The sequence below is a fragment of the Amaranthus tricolor genome, chromosome 2, assembly GCF_026212465.1.
Source record: "Amaranthus tricolor cultivar Red isolate AtriRed21 chromosome 2, ASM2621246v1, whole genome shotgun sequence".
Lineage (NCBI taxonomy): Eukaryota > Viridiplantae > Streptophyta > Magnoliopsida > Caryophyllales > Amaranthaceae > Amaranthus > Amaranthus tricolor.
Window position 1 is genome coordinate 2,679,554 of NC_080048.1, and position 22,376 is coordinate 2,701,929.

The following is a 22,376-nucleotide window of genomic DNA, read 5'->3' on the forward strand; positions in this document are numbered from 1 at the left end:
TATTGGATTAAAGAAAACAAAATACAAACTGAAAAGATTAGAGAAGGAAAACAAATAATCTAAAATGGACATTAATTTATTTATTTTATTTTTTTTTGTTTTTTTTTATTTTTTTCACTATTTTATATAGTCGCTTGCATGCATAAAATATCATGCAAGTAAAATAAAACTAGAACATAATATTTGAACAAAGGAAATATCAAAATACAATGAATGTTGCAAAGAGAAATATAATTATCAATAAAAATTTATTAGGACGGAGAAAGTAAAGAGTTATCAACAATGAGATTCGTATTAATTAAAGTATTTGAATAAAGGAAATATGGTTCATATTTTTCATTGTTCATACCATTAAAATAAATAGTTTCATAATATTGATCTCTCTAGACTAAATTTTATTTATAAAAAATTTGACTAAAATATTTATTTATATTTCTATATTCAAGAAGTCATTACTTCCTCTATTCAATTTTAAGACGGTCATTGCATTCATATATAGAAAAGTAATAAAATGTTGTAAATGTTTGATGTTTTTACCAATATGGTTATTGCTAAACATCGCCACCCCTATAATAATAAAATGACAAAAATATCCCTGGACTTAAAATAACAATAATCATAATAATAATAATAGTAATAATGATAATAAAAATAAAAATAATATTTTTAAAAAATAATAATAACAATAATAATAATAATAAAATATTTTAAAAAAATTTTAAAAAATTTTTAAATAAATAAAAAATAAAAAAATTAAGACTCAGCCGCAACTCAGTCGCACAAAACCCGCGACTCTACCGCGGCTCAATCGCACAAAACCCACGACTCGACGGCGGCTCACCCCTTTAATTTTTTTTAAATTTTTTTTAAAATATTATTATTATTATTATTATTATTATTATTATTATTATAATAAAAATAATATTTTAAAAAAATTAAAATAATAATAATAATAATAATAATAATAATTATTATTATTATTATTATTATTATTATTATTATTATTATTATTATTATTATTATTATTATTATAATAAAAATAAAAATAATATTTAAAAAAGGTAATAACAATAATAATAATAATAATAATAATAATAATAATAATAATAATAATAACAATAATAATAATATTAATAATAATAATAATAATATTATTATTATTAATAATAATAATAATAATAATAATAATAATAATAATAATAATAATAATTATTATTATTATTATTATTATTATTATTATTATTATTATTATAATAGAAATAATATTTTAAAAAAAATTTTAAGAAAAAAAAATTTAAGGGGTGAGTCGCACAAAACGTGCGACTGAGCCGTGGCCAAGTCGCGGGTTTTGTGCGACTCACGCCTTTAAACTTTTTTTAAAATTTTTGTTGAAATATTATTGTTATTGTTATTATTATTATTATTATTATTATTATTATTATTATTATTACTTTTAAAATATTATTTTTATTTTTATTATCATTATTATTATTTTTATTATTATTATTATTATTATTATTATTATTATATTATAGTTCAGAGGCAATATTGTCAGTTCATTAAAATAAAGGTAGCGATAAAATAAAAAGAATGACGATGTTTAAGAATTGGATACCAATATTCCTTTAATAAAAGCTCAGCTTATACGAACAAAATTGTCTTTTCTACTGAAGCTTTCCACAACTCAACTTATTCATACACTACACTTCCTCCGTTTTAAAAGCTTGCTCCATTTGATCACTGAGTACTATTCATCAACAAAATTTGACTTTTCTATTGTTGTTAATTGATAAATTAAAACATAGTTATATGAGATCTTGTTTGAATCGTCTCGATCTAAAATATATTAAATTGTAGTTTTCATAATTTTTTGATAAATATAAATAGAGATATTGACAATTGAAAATGAATAAAGTTGTGCATTGAGGGAAGAGAAAAGTCAATTAGTGCAAAATTTAAAGAATAGAGGTTGTATAAAATATGCTTTTTGTTTCCCGTTTGTATGATCAAATATGAAAGTTTTCACAAAAACTTGTACGAGATGGTCTCATTATGCGACAGTTAACTTGGGCCGGCCCAATTCGCGCGTGTAACAATATTTCAATTTTCTAGGCATTTATCATCGACCTTAAAGGTATCATTTTTGAAAAATTGATACATTTAAGATCAAAATTAATATCTTTAAGATCAAAATTGAAAAATGCCCAGAAAATGAAAAAACTGCCAAGGTTGTTACACGCGCGAATTTGGCCGGCTTAAATTAACGGTCTCATTATGAGACCGTCTCGTCTAAGATTAGCTGGCTAAGTTTTTGGTAGTACGATAAAAGTGTGCAGCTGACCAGCTTTTTGTTACCGTTAAGGCCCATATGTATTTGTAATCTTGTGGAAAATTTGAAATAGATAAGATTATTTATTTAAAAAAAGCACACAATAAGATACATATGAACTTATTTTCATTTATAAGCGCCTAATTCCCAAACCTGAGAGTAAGGGGTTGTTTGCACTTATTAACTACGAACAAGTGTTGTGATAAAAAAAAACCAAAGGGGTTGTTCGCAGTTAGTAAGTACGAACAGATTGTTGACTTTTTTGACCAAAAGCCTTGTTTCCACTTACTAGCCGGGAACAAAGCTTTTGACGTTTTTTGACCAGTCTCTCTTTATTCACAGTTACTAACTGCGAACTGAACCGAACCTGAGCACTGCGGGTGGAGGCGCTTATAAATGGAAATAAGTTCACTCGTGTCTTTTTATGTGTTTATTTTTGATAAATAATCTTATCTATTTCAAATTTTCTTATCTTGTGTTGGGTTAATCAAGCCCACATGTCGCCATCATCATCATCATATCCAGTGTATCCCGCCCATAGAAAACTATGGACAGGGTCCGAGGAGGGAAGGACAGTGGCAACTTATACCCATTAAGGAGAACGCGGCCAAAGAGTCCCCCGACTCGAGAAAGAATAAGATAAGATTCTGCAACTGATGGGACCGAGTGCGGCTAAAGCGAACTCCGCAAGTCTGCATCTTATCACACACAAGCGTGACCTTTAGACATAAGATAATATAAATACAATGCATATGGATATAATAAAATAAAGTAAAAAAACAATTAAAAGTGAAAAAGAAAACAATAATAATAATAGTAATAGCAACGAATAAAAGCCAGAGAACAAGAACACCGACAAGTAAGCGAAGGGAGAATCAGTAGTCTAAAACATGGATAAGGCGCCTCCACTTACCTCTATTCCTGGTCAGGTCCTCAGAGAGGTTTAATTCATGCAAGTCAACTTTTATTTGCTCATCCCAAGTTCTCCTGAATGTTTCTCGACTCCCACATGTGTATAACCTAAACCCATGTACATGGAAAACCATATACACTTGGTTGTTTAACATCGTATTAAAGCCAATATAACGGAAATGAATCTTATTTATTTTTCAATTTAAGTTGAATTAAAAAATTCTTTTACTAGAAAATATAATAGAGTATATAATTTATTTTAAAACCGTAAAGTATCAAACAACAATTTAAAATTTTGATTGAGATTGTTCCCTAGATAAGTTATTTACTTTATCAATTACAGTTTATAGACACCAGTCCATTATACTAACAACTTTTCAGTCTCTTTCAGGTCATCTATATTTCAGACATGTAAATATATGTGATATAATATAAATGTAAATCCTCAAATATATTCACATTTATTATTGATTTGATTTTGTTTTGTGATTATACTTTGATGCAAGATGTATTTAAAACAGATCAGACGATTCGATATTTACACGATCTTGTAACTGAATCCAATTGATTCAACTTTAAAATTAATTTAAAATTATGTAAAAATTAATGTGGATAAAAAATAATTTTAAACCGAGCCGAAACATATGATTTAAAATTGACCCGATAATACAAATGAACACCCCGTTCAATGCTGCTATATTATTGAAGCCAAGGAAAATTTCAAGTTTACTCAAGTAATCATCTTAGTATCTTATTATGTGATACAATCAATACAATTATACCACACAGCTTTAGATTTCTACTCATTTATGTGACATGAAATGAATATTTATTTCAACCTTTCAGTAAAACGGATCGAGTAAAGCTATATAAATCCTAGTTAACCATATTTTTGATTTAAAAAATTTTCGACTTATTTTGTATGTTAGAGACGAACTCAAAATACTAGAATAAAGTAGAACGAATACTCACAATTCACATATTTATGTTGAATCAACTTGATTATTATTATTCAGTGTTTTATTTACAATTTAATATTAATAAATTATTAATTAAATGACTCTGGTTATAAATTATGTAGATTATATTTTTTTTTTCTTTCTTTGTATGAGATGAGCTTTAGGTTATTAGACCTATCTAACACTTGATGTATAATATTAGCCAGAAAGTCCATCTTAAAGACAATGTGCACCATATCTAACCGTAGGTAAAGTTGATCCAACTTGACTCTTTTGAGTCTTAGAAATTTAGTTATATATTCTATTTACCATGCATAATATAGTAAAAAATAGAATGACGCTTTTGCATTAGTCCCACTTGACATTTATTTAGATATCTAGATTAAATAAAGTATTTAAAATTAATATTATATTTTTATGGTGACATTTATTATTCAATTTCAATGAGTATAAATGTGTACTAGACTATGACTTTTTTGGCTTTGATTTAGTGAGTAGCTCATTGTTTGTGGCAATTATAAATTACTACTACATAAAATTAATTAATTTGTTGGTCCAAATGTAAATTTTTTAGTAGAGTAATAACTATTTAACATTTTTGAACATAAAATGACAAATAAAATGGTGTAGTTGTTAAGTTTTAGTTATACAATATTGGTTTTGTTATTGACTTTAACTTTGACATTTTGAATTCACTTGATATCAAGTTTGGATCCGTTAGTGTCAAATGATAAGTCATAACCATATTTAAATGAAAATAAAGCAACACAAAAACTCAAAAAATATGTTTTTACTTTTATTTTTTAAATTTTCTTATTGACGATAATATATTTCACAATTTCTTAAATGAGACGGTCTCATGATGAAATCGCATCTAATATGTTTATTCATGTATATTTAGTCTATTAAAATAATTACTTATAATTCAAAGTGATCGAGTAAAGAAATGAAATAATTAATTATATATATGAGTTCGTCTTATGATAAGACTGTTCTATATAAGACGAGTTGTATATATTTTAATAATAAATATAAAGTATTATCAATATTTAATAGTAATGTTACACGTATAAAGTAATTTACCCCAAACAATATGAATACTTGCATATTTTTTGAATATTTGTGAGCAATCTACGGTGAATTATTCTTTATATTTTTTTTATAAATATTTAAATATGAAACATCTGGATAACCGACATTATGAATTTATAGTCAAACCCAAATAAACTTGACCAAACGTTACCAATGGGCAATTTTGGCATTGTTCGATAGCTACTACACAATTGAATCAACTCGAAACAGGCGGAGCAACATTTTTTGGCAAGTGTGACTATCTGCTCCCTCTTAGTAGCCCTTGCTACCGCAATCTAAAAACACTTTTCGAAGTTGGTAGAACATTTTTTAATTTTCAGTCAACAAACGACATTTTTAGACTATTTAAAACAGATCCGATATTTGAATCTTATCCGACCTTGTGATTGAATCCGATTTGAACCGAATTCAAAAACGATTTACAATTATGTAAAATCATTATAGACATAAAATCCGATTTCAAATCGACCCTAAACACCTAAACCGCACTTTATCCAATGACCCGAATGAATACCTTTAGATGTTTTAAACTTCAACATTTTAAAATTTAAATTTTGGATAGCTTCTTGAAATATCTTTTGAAGCTTCAAATTCAAATTTCAAACTAAGAATGATTCTTCTAATTTTTAGGCTTTTGGAACAACTTAATCACATTCATAATTTATTTGTTAATTAATCAATTTAGCTATTTATATAATGAATAAGTTACCCTTAATTATAGGATAACAACTTAGTCAAGTTTTATGCCTTTATGTTAAAGATTTAATCAAAAAAATCTAGTAAAAGAAAGAAAATTCTAGAGATATAGATGAAAAGTGTAGAAACATTTAGATTATGTAGAAAATTTAAGATTAGTAGTCACTCAAGTTACCTAAGGCTATAAATAGATAGCCAATTAAAGAGAAGGGGTGTTGAGAAAAAGCCAAAATCATTTAGGCTTATTTCACACAACAAAAAAGTAAGAGTATGCTCACAAAAAGTGAGGATGTGAGTGTACACCAAAATATGAGAGATTGGTGAGACATAAGCTCACATAAAAATATCAGTGAAGAGTGTATAGGTGTGGAACAAGTGTCCCACTAAAAATATTCTTGTACAATTTATAATATAATTAAATATTTGTATTCAATAAATATAATTTAATATTTATTTGAATCCAACTACAAATTCCGCGTGTATTTCAATATTTCTAACATTTTAGAAGTCTTTATTACGTACCTAGTGTTTAAAATATAGTACTAAGATAGTATTTAACACAATCATACATATGATTAGAAATATTTTGACTTCATATCAACTTTCATCGTACTTAATAGATTAAACCAATAATAATTTTGAATTGTAAGATAATTAATATTCCGATCCAATAATTAAGGAATACTTCATCTATATACTTGAGATTGTTAAACGCTATAGCTAGCTACTATTATTGTTATAATAACTCATTTACTTTTAGCTTGAAAATAAACAAACGTATTCTCAAAAATTTTCTTTTGTACTCATAGTTGTTTTTATTAACTTTAAACTTTTATTTTATATTTGGTTAAAATGTCAAAATAGTATTTGATAAATGACTTTAAATTTAAAGCCAAAAAGCTACGAAGAGCGGGAATGTAGCATGAAAAAAAAACAAAGGGAACTGGAAAAAATATGAAGCAACACTAGCAATATATAATTGAAAAATCGGTAGTGGCCAATAAAAGAATAAGTTGCAAGAATAGACTGCAAAAATGATTTGACTGGGAGTAGCTTCCTATTGACTTTAGACTTTTTACTCACATTTTTTAATAAACAACTGATAGCTAACAAATAATTTATATCAAACATTTTTGTAATTGTTTCAAACAACTAGTTTATTACTTCCTCCGTTCTAAATTACTTGCAATGTTTAATTTTTTACGTACTCCAATGCATTAATTCAACTCTTAGTACCTTTAATTATGTATAATTAAAAAATAAAAGTAAATATTTATAATATATGCATTGAGACAAATCTAACAAGATCTAACTTAACTTTTATTTTAACTTATAAGTTAAAAACCAAATACAAATTAATGAAATAAATTAGATGTAAAAATCCTAATAATGCACATATTTTAGAGCGGAAGAAGTATTTAATATTTTCAAATTTCAATTGGTCAAACTATCCAATAATGCAAATAGACCGTGTGTGTAATAAATTATTAAGTAGAACGAAGTTATAACAACAAATACAAAGTACTATAATACTCCCTTTTATTCATCTTAGCACCATATTTGGATAATAAATTTAAAGAGAAAAGAAAGGAAATGAAGGGAAGGGAGGAAAGAGAAAGGAAGGAATGAGAAATGGAAGTAAAGAAACACTTGTCTGTTTAGGAAGGAAGGAAAGGGAAAGGAAGGGAGATAGAGTTTTTCCTTCAAATCTTTTTAACTTTGAAAAGATTGATACCTTAACAAAAATCGTCTATTCAATCTCTCCAAATTCTTCCCCTTCAAATCTCTTCCTTCTCATTTTATTATCTAAACAAGAGATTCTCCATCCCTTCAAATCCCTCCCTTTCCTTTCCCTCCATTTCTTCTATCTAAACACACCCTAAATGTCTCATTTACTTTATGCATTATATCTAATTCACTTATTAGCCCTTAATACTAATTTTGTATAATTAAAGATTATAAAAATTAATACTTCCTCCAATTCAATTTAGTTGTCCCATTTGGTTTGGGCACAAATATTAAGAAAATGAGGAAACTACTTAAAATAGTACTCGTGTGCAATATTGAGTGTTTTTAATATTAAGAATTAGAGGGGAGCACCTATAATAGTAAACCCATGTGCAATATTAGGTATTTTTAATATTAAAAAATTAAACAGATCACCTATAAATATATAGGTCATAAAATTAAAATAAGACAAATAAGATGAATTTACCCCATAAAAAATACGACAAATAAAAAGAATTAAAAAAAATATATTTTAATTTTACATCAAAACAAATCAAATAATAACTCCATTAATTTTAACTTTTAAGTGAAGTAGTACAAGGCTGCTAATCGTAAAAAGAATGGACCCCACTTATTTCTTGTGCCATTTGTCTTCTTCCTTGATAGTACTTCCTTTCCTTTTCCTTGTCTAAATTATCTTTCCAGTATTGGATTAATTAATTAATTTTCCCTCAAACCCATCTTTCTTTCCTTCCATTTGCTAGCTCGTCAATATTACCACGCCAGTCGATCGCCACCAATCACCATACTCTACTCTACTCCTTTTCTCTTCACTCCATTCTTTTATTCTTCATCTTTCTCTCTCTTCACTACTCAAATTCTCTCACTAATTATCATTCATTTTCAACACTAATTTCTTTATTCTCTCTAATTCAGCTCTAATTATTCACCTTCATGATCATTTATTCTTCAAAAATTAATTAATTATTTTCATATTATGATTGATTGTTGCATGCGAAGATGAATTTGAGCCTAACTGCTCGATTTTAGAAAACAGAGGAAGAAATAGAGAGAAATCATGAACGGTAATTTAGTGAAAAAACCGAATGGATCGGGACATTTTCGTCAATTAATCGATATGATTTGGCGGCCATTGATGCATTCTCCAGCTAGATCTTCCATTTTTGTCTTCTTTTTTCTATCTCTTATTCTTGGTGTCGTTCTTTCTTCTCGCTTTCTTGATTACTCTGTAAGTCTCTGTTTTCTTAATTCTTTTTCTTTGTTTTTTTCTGCAAATGCACGCAATAACCGTTAATTAAATATATTAATAATTATTAAAGCGGCATCATAATTGATAATCATAATTAATGTTATTATAATTTATGTAATGGAATATTGATTGAATTAGTTTTATTACCAATGTGTTTTTTAATGTATTAAATACTTCTATTTCCAAGTTGGAAACTCATTTGCTTGCTTGAGTGCTTGACACGTGAAAAAGAATCAATATTGTAACAATAAATTGGCAACTCATATTTCATAATCCATGTATGTTAATAATAGTATTAGAAAAGAAAATTTTGCCGGATAGTATGCGAGATCTGGGGCCGCCTGCCGGGGGGAGTTGTGAGGACCGTGGAGTGTGGGATCCACCGGAAGAACATAGGAGTAAATCAGTAAAGATTAAGAAGAGGCTTTTGAGACACGTGGACATGTCACATGTGAATATTTGAATACCTAGTGAGGTTTATTTGAATTTACCTCTTGATAACATACCACGTGGAAGAGGAAGACAATTACTACCTCGGTTACATACAATTTACTCTCTCTATCTCGTTAAAAATGAATCAGTGAGAATGTGAGAGTTATTTAGAAAAGTAGGAGATAATACTAATAAATAAAGAAAGAGAATGAATTATATAGATGAAATTAAAAAAAGTTAAAATGTATAGATGAAATTGTAAGCCATTGTTCAAAATAAAATGCAAATTAAGTAGAACGGATCAAATAGTAATGATGCAAATTAAGTGGTACAGAGTATAAGTTACTTAATGAATACTTCCTCCAAGTCGCCACTAATGTCTCATCTACTTTATACACTCTATCCAATACACATATTCAATCTTTAATATCTCTAATTGTGCATTATTAAAAATTATGGAAAGTTGATATGAATAATCCAGACGAATCAAACAAGATTTCATATGACTATATTTTAACTTATAGATTATTAATAAAATACAAATTAAGAGTAAGAGATATATAGTGCTCAAAAAGCAAATAAAACGTTAGTGCTGAATTGGAGGGAGTATATAGTAATGTAGTATGTATTTTGAAATGAATGAAAAAGAAAAGGTGCATCAAGTATTATGAAAAGAAATAAGTATTAAACTGGTATGTAAGGTGAAACAAAACAATCTAGGAAGCCCGCTCCAAGAGTGAAACTGTGGAAAGCGAATAGACAACTTGTCCTCAAGTATTGACCAAAACAAAACAATCTAAATCCATAATTAAAAATCAAATATAAAAGACTAAAAGAGATACATAGTTTATTTTCCATAACATTACAATTAATTTTGATCAATCTTCTTCAACTTCATCAAGATCCTCAAAGAAATATCAAACAATTATAAGTTAGTTTTCCAATAAAGAAAAAGTAAATCAAAATAAAATCATTAAAGTTAAAGCGTACTAGTTGAATCGTATCTATTTGTTGTTCTTCATCAACATCCGAATTATCAATTACTGTGGAGCAAGCATAAGCATCTTCTGAAGAAAGAATTTGTGAATTTTATTTTGAAGTCACTTGGATAAGAATTACTCCACATATTCTTACCAATCTTTTTTTATTTGCTACAAACTAATTTTACATTTTAATTGTTGTTGAATGTAACTTTTTTACAAAAATTTTCATTTAAGACAATCTCACAACAGCCATTGACAATCTTAAATTGGGCTTTATATCCTGACTTAAATTAATTAAAATATTTACTTTTAAATAAGTACTAACTTTTAGTTGTTTAATGTTTAGCATGTGTTTTTGGATGATAAATTGATACTTTGTATGTTAAAACACCCTCTTAGTTGCTTACAAGAGTCGCTTTGACATGTCTCACCGTGAGATCGTCTCATATGAAAGTTGTTCATTTTTTAAATTTAAATTGTTGACTATCATTGTTTTCTTCTGGACCCTCCCCTAAGGAGATGAGAATAACAAAAAGCACAGAATATAGGATTTTATAGGAAAAAAAGAATATAGGATTTTAATGATATAATTAATCGACTTTTATATTTGGCTTCGTAGATATATGTATCTTTTCTACTATTATTTTAAAGGAAATATTATTGAAAATGATCCGACCTTACACTCATTCGCTCCGTTTATTCCCACCTTTGGGTTACTATCTGATAATCCAACATTTGCTGTGCATTTGCTCCAAACATACCCGGTGATTAGAACCACCACAACCCCACCCTTCTCTCCCACACCGGGTATCCTAGGAGGAAGTACATGTTAAAGATGAGATTGTTAGAAAATAACAAATATGTGAGATTATTCATAGCAGATTAGTGAAAGATTTAGACATTTTCAAAAGATTTTCTGTCTTTAGTTACCGTCAAACTCTTGTCAAATGTGTAGATAGTAGCACTAGACTGTCATGAACTTTGTTAATGTGTTATGCACTTGCTACTTTTACCAATCCAACCAAATTTCCCTGGACATTTCCCTATTTAATTCATTTCTCCTCCTTGTTGCATTCAATAACTCTATCAACCTTGTTCCCTTATTTGTGTTATGCTTTATCCTTGTTGGGAGCTTGAAAAGTGGAGCTAAAGAACAATGCTTTACCCATATTTTCAGTCTAATAGTACTATTGTTAATTTGTTCTCTCTGCATTTGCTTGCAGCCTATTTTTTCCACGCAACAAAAGATTGCAGCTGTCGCTGCTAGTAGTCCGATCACAGACACTCCCACAAAGGCTCACAAAAAAATTGAAATCCCACTCATTTGTTCTGATATTAATGTCACACAAACCTGCCCAGTAGATTATCCTCAGAAAGTAGAACTAGATCCTGATGTTTCGCCTCCTTCCACGTGCCCTGAATACTTTCGCTGGATATACGAAGATTTACAGCCTTGGAAGCAGACCGGTATCACAAGAGAGATGGTTGAGTCAGCTAAAAGAACAGCCAATTTCAGATTGGTGATATCTAATGGAAAAGCTTATGTGGAGAGATACAAAAAGTCATGGCAAACCAGAGATGTTTTCACCCTCTGGGGATTTTTACAGTTGCTAAGGAAGTACCCTGGCCGAGTGCCTGATTTAGAGCTCATGTTTGACTGTGTTGACTGGCCGGTAATATCTAAGCGATTTTCTTGGCCCAATAATACAGCTCCTCCTCTATTTCGTTATTGTGGAGATGATAAAACATTGGATATTGTATTCCCTGACTGGTCGTTTTGGGGATGGTAAGGTTTATTTAAAACTTGCTTGTTTCCAAATTTTGTTGAAGTGGATTTATCTTTGTCTGAACAGGGAGCAATTTTCATTGTTCATTTTTTAACATGATACATATTTTGTTAATCTCTATAGTAATTGGTCTCTTCTGACATGTATATCGAGATGCTAAATAACGCTCTATTACTCCAATGTCATTAAGTGGCTCCCATCTAGACGGAATTAAAGAGGGTTGATGAACGCAAAATTATATTTGTTAGTGATAAAGAGTTTTTCGATTGACCTTTTATAGCAAAAATAATCTACAAATTCACATAAGAAGTGCACATAATTTTATGAGTCGTATTAATGTAGTCCTTTATAATGTGAAAGTAAAGAACTATAAATCTGTGTCCCCATTGACATAATAATGTAAAGCTGCTAAATACAAGAAAATATTTTTGTTTACCTGTGTAGTTTTCTGCTTATGCTAGAGGAAATTGATGACCTTAAAGATAATTACAGACTTCTTCACGGATGTGTTGCACTCATTTGTTTGCTGATCGATTTATTTGTTATTATCTCTATGAAGCTATATCTGCTATTTCTTTTGTATTTTCTTCATATATAATACCTGACTATTGGAGTATTTGTGCACAGGTCTGAAATCAATATCAAACCATGGGAGTTTCTGTCCAAGAAACTTAAAGAAGGAAACCAGAGGCTGAAATTTGCGGATAGAGAGCCTTATGCTTACTGGAAAGGAAATCCTTTTGTTGCATCGCACAGGATGGATCTTATCAAATGTAATGTCTCCGATAAGGAAGACTGGCATGCTCGAGTCTATATACAGGTAAAACAATTTACATTTCTATTTCTTTGATTTGTTAATTAGTTAATTATGATTATTACACTAAGAAATTGCACAAAATATTGTAGGATTGGGCTAAGGAATCAAAACAAGGATTTAAGCAGTCAGACTTAGCGAGCCAATGCATACACAAGTACGCGACATGCATATGTTCATGAGTAGCTTCCTAGTTTCTTCATTACGAACTTTCCTTAATTTTTTGTCGATTTTTTGTCTTGTGATTTTGACTAGATATAAGATCTACATAGAAGGATCAGCATGGTCAGTCAGCGAGAAGTACATCCTTGCTTGTGATTCTGTTGCGTTGATAGTACAGCCGCTGTATTATGACTTCTTTTCAAGAAGTTTGATGCCTACAGAACACTATTGGCCCATCAAGGCGAATGATAAGTGTAGGTCTATCAAGTTTGCTGTTGAATGGGGAGATAGTCACGCACAAAAGGTTAACTGTTCTACAGCTAGTCATTTTTCATTCTGGAATCTGATTATTTGTTATAGGCTTTTGAATAACTGTTATTCAACTATAATCGAGAATAAATCTGTTAGCTTAATCTAGTTAATGCTCCCTTATTTTCCTTCCTAAGGCGGATCAATAACGTGTACTATCAAGTCATGTGTTCATACAAACTAATATTTTGTCGGGAGGTTGCGTACATCTGACTTCCCGAAACCTCATGTATGTGGGAGCCATTTATGGCGTTTGGGGAAATGGAAACAACATTAACAATGCCAGAGCCTTAATCCCAAAAGATTGAGAGCGACTACATGAACTAATATATCAATTCTTGTACACTGCATAAATTCCATATCACAAAATTGCATCACTTAACCTTGAAAGTTGTGAATAATTGAAAAATCATGAACTTATCAGGCTCAGGAAATGGCAAAAGCTGCGAGTAATTTTATCCTAGAAGATGTGAAGATGGACTATGTATATGATTACATGTTACATCTGCTAACAGAATACGCCAAGCTCTTGAAGTACAAGCCTACGATACCCAAAGATGCCATTGAGCTTTGTTCGGAGACTATGGCGTGCCCCGCACTGGGTTTAGAGAAGAAGTTTATGATGGATTCTTTGGTGAAGGGTCCTTCAAACACAGCTCCTTGCACCATGCCGCCGCCTTATGATCAGGCTACACTTCAAGCCTTGTTGAAAAGGAAAACCAGTGCAGTAAAACAAGTGGAGAAATGGGAAAGAGATTATTGGCTTAATCAAACTAAGCAGCAATAGATAGGTGTTCTTTAGATAATGCTTTAAATAGGTAGAATATATAGAAATATAGTAGTAAATAGGATATAAAAATTGTGTTTCTTGGTAGACCAAATGTTATGATGTTCAATTTTTGTGAAATTTTGATGAAAGGATAGAAAAAAAATGTGGGAACAAGAGGTGTTACTTTTGAGTTGTTTATTTACATGGCACTAGAATAGATGTATGATACTGATAAGGGATGCAAAAACACTATTTATTGATTTGTATTTATTGGGATCAAAAAATGATAAATCAGATTATAAATAAAGTAATGAATGCAAAGTATTTATAATTTTTTTTGCTCAAGTGAATTTAGATGAGTCCAATTCTTTGCCTTTTAGATTTTTCGGCCAGGTCGATTAACTCAACAGGGTTTGATTGAGTGGATCATAAATTTATCGGAAATTTCACATGATAAGTTTGAGGTTTTGGGTTTTCCACGTGGTAATCAAAACTTTAAAAAATTCCACGCGGTAACCCTGAGGTTTACCAAATTGTTCCATCATGACTGTTTTGCCCATAAAATTTTAGCGAATGTTAATTCAATGCTTTAAGGCTGATGTACGCCTATTTATGCGACTTACCATTTCAAATGCCATCAGTTTTAATCTTTTCCCTAAAACATAAACCTTAACTCTACCATCTTTGGATTTAAGGGAAAAAATATAATTTGGATGAATGATGATAGAGTTAGAATGTATGTTTTGGGGGAAAAGATTGAAACCGATGACATTTGAAATGGTGAGTCATATAAAAAAGCATGCAACAGTCTTTAAGCTTTGAAATTAACGTTTGCTAACGTTTAATATGCAAAAATGTCACGGTTGAACAATTTGGTAAACCTTAAAGTTATCGAGTAGATTTTTTAAAAGTTTTGGTTACCACTTGAAAACCCAAAACAGCAAAGTTATCATATGAAATTTTCCTAAATTTGGATATTATTGTTGATTTAAACTAATAAAAAAATAGCCAAAATTTGAAAAAATCCTTAACCTAAACAGTTTGATATGTATACTCCAACGTACCACCAGTTCACCACTACCTACTTGGCTATCCTTAGCCTCTCCCTCTCCCTCTCCCTTTGCAAATTGGAAGCTCTTATTTTCGCCTCTTTTGAAATTAATTTTTCTTGCCTATCAGATCCTTCTCCTTTACGATGTTATTTGGGCTGTTGAACTTGATTGCATACGGATTTTCAATCTCAAAATTTTAAGTCAATATCTTTTAATCCTTGCAACTTTGAAGATTATTACGGTAATTTATAGTTTTGGGTGATTAAAGTCATAATTTTTCTGATTTACATGTACTAATACAGCAAAATTTATTTCTATTAACCCTAATTATAATAATAGAACCTTAGTTGCCTGCTATTCTTAATTTCCAATTAAAGATTCAATCTTTATGAGTTTATGCTCCGCATCACGTTAGAAGTGTTACAATTTCGGTAATTTTAATTTATTTTCACTTCTGCTAAACACAGGTTAGTTAAACGGGAGTTTGAGGAAAGATGAGGGGCAGCTAGAATCAAACCAAAACTTTACTCGGATAAGTGGTACATGCTCTAGCTGAGATAATATCGACTCTCATCTCAAATTTGGTTTAATACTTCTATATTTGATCAGATATGTACTTTATGCATATGAATAATTATTTAATTTGATGCTTACTATGATGAAGAAGCAATCGGCAGAAAGATGGTATTATATTTGCACTTTGATTGTTTTCTTGGAGTTTTTGGAGGGACATAATTGGTTGAATGAACTCTGAACTTTGAACAATGGAACAAATGCTTGAAGCTATTTTATTGGAAATTTATTTGATTTTTTTGTCAAAGTCATGGTTGTGTTATTTTGACCGAATCACGAATTCAAAAAGCAAATCAGATAGTGAATTATGCTACATTGCTTAATAGATAGTAACATATAGTCTTAGGGGTGTTTGGAATGGTTTGATGAGTGGTTATGGTTATGGAATGTATTGGAATTGGTTTAGAAATTAGAAGGTGTAACACCATCAATTACCATTACCTACATTTCTTGTTGGCTTATCAATGGAAATTGAAACGCATACTCTAGTGATTATGCCCCTACAACTGTTTTCAAGAAAATGTGTTGGTGGATGAAAATTAAAATTGATGGATAATGTGGAATATAAACAACTAAATAACATTTTGAACAAGAAAATGAGACACATTTAAAAAAAAACTCAAAATGAAAAGAGATACTTGCAAATTACAATCATATGTAATGGACGGAGTTGTAAAAAGATAACACATAATGTGAAAAATTACATATTAAGATATAAATACTAAATGAAAATGAGACACTTGTAATCGTTCTGCTCAGATAGTTGGAAATTGCAATCAAAGATTAGAAATTACAATAAGATAAAATTAACATTTCATAAAACTTCTAAACTCACTTTTCTAGAGCAAGTTTGTAAAGAGTTCGAGAATTTCAATTAAGCTTTAGTCTATCATTCATTACATGTAAAAATGACTAATAGCTTGAATAGTCCATTGCAAGTAGCCAAAAAGTAGCTCTTATGACAAAAAATGTGCTATACACTACAAACATACATATGTGCTCCTCCACAGCATTGAATCTGCTACATTTACATCTTCAATGTGAGAACCTTTTACAACAGACTTAGCGAATTCAATGGAACGGTGTAGTAACTAGTAACTCTCTAGACTTGAACACCACCACCCGAAAGACTTACATTACCTTGTGGAGGACTAATAGTAATCCAAAGCAAAGACACAGTAGTAGAAAGTAATATAGACCAAACCCAAACTATAGTAGGCACCCTTCCTCTCCTTCCCATGAGTCCCTTTGCAAATGGGTACATATGAGCCAACACCCATAAGCTAAAAAAACAGCCACCCAACAGTTTATTCCATTCTGGGATGACACTATAAATTGTTCTCGAAAACCCGATAACAAGAGCAACCATATTGATGACAATAATAGTAAGAGGCATACAAAATAGACTTGTCCATTTCACTACATAAAGATCGGCAAACACATCATCCTCGTCTTCTGCAGCGGATTTTGAAGTTAAAGTGAACGAAATCTCAACCCCGGCAATGACTTTGAGTAGGCCTTGTAAGACTGCAGCAAAGTGTGCACTCGTGCCTCCGATGACCCAAAATTGTTCATTCCGCCACCACTCTTCTAGGCCGATTCCTGACCATTTAACCTCGAGAAGTGAAAGGAGCATAAGAGTGATGGTTATAGTAAGGAGGTAACTAAGGAAAGGAATACTTAACCCTTGTACTATAAATTGGCCTGAGAAAAGGGACAGAGCGGGTAGAAAGCAGTACACAACTAGGAATATTGAAGTGAACGGGTAAATGCCTACGTTTAGATATGCTACACGTTGTAGGAACTTAAGTCGCCTTGTTGCGACCATAGGATTGTTTTTTGAAAAGAAAATTTCGACTGATCCGGTGGCCCAACGAAGGACTTGGTGTAACCGATCTGTGAGGTTGATTGGTGCAGTTCCTCGGAATGCATCTCGTTTTGTTATGCAATAAATGGATCGCCATCCTCTATTATGCATTCTGTACCCTGTCACAACATCTTCGGTCACTGATCCATAGATCCAGCCTATTCTTGTTCCCCATTCTGTATTATCTTCATACCTACAAAAAATATCAGTATCATGACAAAATCAGCCAGCCAAATTAGTAACTATTATGTCGTGACAATTCGACACATGATCACCCCGTGGGCTTACTCATGTGGACAAACATATGGGGCACCAGTGGGCTCGAGCCCACAAACCCGCGGATATGCAAGTCCACAGCCCATTATTTTAATTATGTGGGATCTTCTTCACATGTGAAGTATTTCCAACAGTAATATTATAATGTCACTTGATTTCTACCGACTAAATATTATTTTGGGTCTTTTTGGGTCTTTTTCAAGTCGGATAAAAAATTGATAGTTTGTGCAGTAAGTTTACCAGCAAGAGATAACAGCAACAGCCTCTGCAACAGTCTGTGCATCAAGAGGAGGACGAGGATGGATTAAAGCACCCGGAGGGCGACCATTTGCCACCGAAACATGGTCAGCCAAAGGCCGTCCTTGGAACTCAGCAACAGATATAGAATCAGTGAAAATACTCGAATTCCCGAACTTTTTAGGAAGCACTAAATCAGGATGTGGAGCCAAATGCTGTGTCTCGGTATCAGTTTCTTCTTCCCGCTCAGAACTTTGTCTACTAACACTGGGTGTTGATTTCTTATACTGTCCAAATATCCCTGTGTACTCGTTCACCCTAGGAGGATCAAAGCCGTATAGTGCATATCTTCGAAACATACATCCAGTTCCTACATAAACCGGACCTTGAAGACCATCTAAGGCGCGCATATTCCCATCAAAGAAAACAGTATTATGGTTAGCATATCGATCAGAAGGATCGATTCCTTCAAATCTTTGAGGGAATTGTACGTAACAAATCCTATCCCCACCGCGATCCATCATATAACACATTCCTTCTTTAATGGCCATTGAATTATAAAAATAATGGTCACAATCTAGATTAAGGATAAAAGGTCCATTCGAAAGCACAGCCGAAGCTCTCACTAATGCGTTCATAGCACCCGCCTTCTTGTTATGGTCATAACCTGGCCGTTTCTCCCTAGACACGTATACGAACATAGGTATGCGAATATCTACACCAGTAAAATCGAGCTTTTTCTCATCATGATGACCCATAACTGGATCTGTTTCAGGCACTTTACTCATTATCTGCAAAATCCCGGCATGATCTCCTTTAGCATGATCCGGAGCCTTTTGGTACCAAGTCCCCGGCCAATGTGTTCCATCGGCCATCCATGTAGCGTTTTCCACCTCTACTTGTTCATCTCCATCATTCTGATCCTTCCCATCAATCGATTTATTCGCATTTCTTTGCGATTCTTTCGAATTATACATCTTACATCGTTTTTGAATCACATCAGGTAAACCATTAATACGAACTTTAAACTCATCATACTCCCTCTTGATCCACCTACGATCCTTAACAAAGTCGGGTTTTTTCTTATCCTTTGTCGGATCGATCTTAAGATTAAAATAAGTATCCGGGTTCCTAGGCTCAATCTTGTGCTTTCTACAAAAGGGTACCCAAAGTTCAGCAAAGTTTATAGCTTCAGCCATAGCCTCAAAAGTCAACATGGCTGCTCCATCATCAGATATATAGCAAGAAACTTTCTCAACAGGGTATTCAACAGCAAGTATAGATAATATGGTATTTGCAGTAACAAGTGGAGGTTCTTTATCCGGGTCGGCTGTGGATACGAATATATCCATACCCGGAAGATCCGAGCGACCATGTGGGTTCATGGGTGAAGGCTGTTCAAATTTTTCATGTAATGCTGCAAGATCTACTGCTCTATCAATTGGGTTAAGCTTTGGTAATTGATCCAGTAACCAAGAAAATGCAAACCAAATTTCACAAACAATAGATAATCCCCATAACCATAGTGCATCTTCATTTGGGTTGGTTACTCGCCAGCCAAGAAATAAGACTAGCGCTACCAAACGGATCACCACTAGTAACCTACACTCAACTAATAAAATGCTTATTTCAACTTGATGGCAAATATATATATACAATCATAAACAACATATTTACAAATAATCTTTTTCATTTGTTTTATTTAGGAAAGAAAATTCACTTTGTACAAATTTTAACTGCTTTTTCGGTCACAGTCGAGGTAATGGTCGCGAAATGGATTTCACGGTCATAAAGATGATTTCACTGTCTAATTAGCCTATATTTCAATCGCGATAAATTCAAAAAGCTTTACAAGTAGCCTTATTTTTTGCACTATGTTTGTAAGTACAAATGCCAAGTATAATGCAAGTGCTACATGTTACTCTTATAAAAAAAAAAGTAAATGTATGTGCCGTCAAGGCCGAATCCAGATTAATAGTATAGGGTGAGTTGAACACTCATCATAGTATGTGTACAAAACCAACTCATACATCACATAATTAAGTTTTTTAAAGAGTTTTAAATTCAAATTAATAATATAGATTGAGTCAAACACTCATCTATATATATATACAGAACCAACTGATATATCACACAATTAAGTTTTTTTAAATCCAAATTAATAGTATAGGGTGGGTCATACTCATTACTATATACATACAAAATCAACTCATGTCACACAATTAAGTTTTAATAAAATTTTTAATGAAATGACTCGAACAATGGCCTAAGTAGTCCCGAGCTTTGATTCATGTATTATAGTTTCCGTTCCAACAACGTATTCTTAATACGTTTCAAAGACATATTTCGGATATGCCAAATTTTTGCTCAATTTACGTTAGGTTGAACAAACATAAAGAAACGAGGGAGTAATGACTCGAAAACAGAGTAAAACTCCGTGCATAAGGTACCTGTAAGGGCTAATAATGGCAGGCGGAACATTGATTTTTCGAGTAAGGGGCTTCCATGGCTTATCAGTAAAAGCCTCCATAGTCATACCAGCAGTAGTAGCATCATAATCATTATCTTTCTCAGCCCAAGCAGTCCCAATACCATAATTACCTTTAGTTTCAAATAACCATCTATTATGATCAAAATCTGCTGTTTGGCTTCTCATTAACATAGACTTATTATTAGATTTCAATACAGAAACTCTTCTATCTAACCTTCCTGCTAATCCTCCTGTGGGCCCATTATTAACATCTTGATCAATATCTCCGTATCGAGATGAAGATGATGCCCCAACACCCGGTTGATTATCGGGTGTTGGGGGCATCATAACTGTATAATTCATCGACTCACCAAATCGTACTGATTGTGGTGGTCTCGTATTGTTATTGTTATTGTTATTGAGTGAAGACAAAGATGATGATTTTTTTGATGACATAGTATAACGTTCATGCTAATTATATAAATTGATTTGAATTTTTTATGATTTAATATAAGATTTTAAGGAATTTGGTAAGTTACATTAGAATGTGATTGAAAAAATAAATGAACAATTTAAGGAAATATTTTTTGTGTAATTTACATTGCTTACATTCTTTGGTTCAATTAGATAATGCACAAATTTAGTTCCAAGAATTTATGGTTTATAGATTGTCCTTGTTTTTCTCATGCTTATAATGGTAAATTACTTCCATAATTTGAGGAATGTCTCCCCTTTTTCTTTAGACTAAAATTTCTCTACATGTATCTCATTATGATTCTAAAAATCGCCTCCATTTTTTAATTAGCTAGGTAGCTCGAGGGTAAAAATACATGATATTTGTTTGTTGGAAAAATATCCAGAATAATTTAATATTTTACTTATTTTCCTACACTAATCTTAACTTTTGATCAAACATAAACAATTTCAACTATAAAGAGTGTTTGCTAAGAATGCACTAAGGTAACAACCTATTACCTTCACAACAAGTCATTTTGCATAAAAAAAATAAAAAAAGTAAGTGAAAAGTTAAATTATAAAAAATTAGAAACTTTTAAAATTTAAAAATAGAAATCAAGTAAGTTTATTTTTTGATTTTAACTTTTAATTTTTAATATTTTTGATTTTTGATTTAATTTTTCCTTTTGTGGAAATTATTCCGCAAAAATTGGTCACCATTTGGACAATAATGTTCTTGGGTAATTGACCTTAAAATCTAGATTATTCATGGCTAATCAAGAGTTAGGATTATTATAGTAAAATCAATAAAAGATTAGAATTCCTTTTTAATTTTATTTTTAAAATTTTTTTCTAAAAATAAGTAATTAAACTAAAATTGTGTATATTATATATTACTCCTGTCCCACCGATTTTGCTCCAATGGTAATTTGTGAAAAAATTAAGAAAAATGAGTAAAGTTGTATTTTTTGAGAAAGTGAGAAATGTATTATAAGATAAAAAGGTAAATTGACCATATAAATGAAAATTAAAGAACGAGTATAGTTATGATCAAAAGTAAATATGAGACAAATTAGGTGAGACAAAAGGATTATTCACCTTCTTTTTCTTCAATTTTAAGAATTACCCCCTTGGAGCTTTCCCTCAACAATTCATTCCCTCAACAATTCATCTTTGACCTTCCCTAATTAAAAACGATACAAT

At 31.0% G+C, this 22,376-nt stretch overlaps 2 protein-coding genes and 1 long non-coding RNA gene across 3 annotated transcripts; 2 read left to right on the forward strand and 1 right to left on the reverse strand.

Moving 5' to 3' along the window:
* The first annotated feature begins 8,438 nt into the window (after window positions 1–8,438).
* On the forward strand, window positions 8,439–14,563 carry LOC130806548 (uncharacterized). Its single transcript, XM_057671677.1, has 6 exons — window positions 8,439–8,965; window positions 11,625–12,187; window positions 12,816–13,008; window positions 13,095–13,159; window positions 13,258–13,468; window positions 13,898–14,563. Exons 1-6 carry the CDS (start codon window positions 8,795–8,797, stop codon window positions 14,258–14,260), a joined length of 1,566 nt encoding a protein of 521 aa, XP_057527660.1. The 5' UTR covers window positions 8,439–8,794; the 3' UTR covers window positions 14,261–14,563.
* Window positions 14,564–15,283: 720 nt separating this feature from the next.
* LOC130806690 (uncharacterized) lies at window positions 15,284–16,298 on the forward strand. Its single transcript, XR_009040341.1, has 2 exons — window positions 15,284–15,535; window positions 15,762–16,298. It is a non-coding gene; the product is annotated as an uncharacterized LOC130806690 (long non-coding RNA).
* Window positions 16,299–16,361: 63 nt separating this feature from the next.
* On the reverse strand, window positions 16,362–21,745 carry LOC130806689 (cellulose synthase-like protein D1). Its single transcript, XM_057671870.1, has 3 exons — window positions 20,698–21,745; window positions 18,251–19,849; window positions 16,362–17,927 (listed from the first exon to the last, which is right to left on the reverse strand). Exons 1-3 carry the CDS (start codon window positions 21,171–21,173, stop codon window positions 16,970–16,972), a joined length of 3,033 nt encoding a protein of 1,010 aa, XP_057527853.1. The 5' UTR covers window positions 21,174–21,745; the 3' UTR covers window positions 16,362–16,969.
* Between the last annotated feature and the right edge of the window lie 631 nt (window positions 21,746–22,376).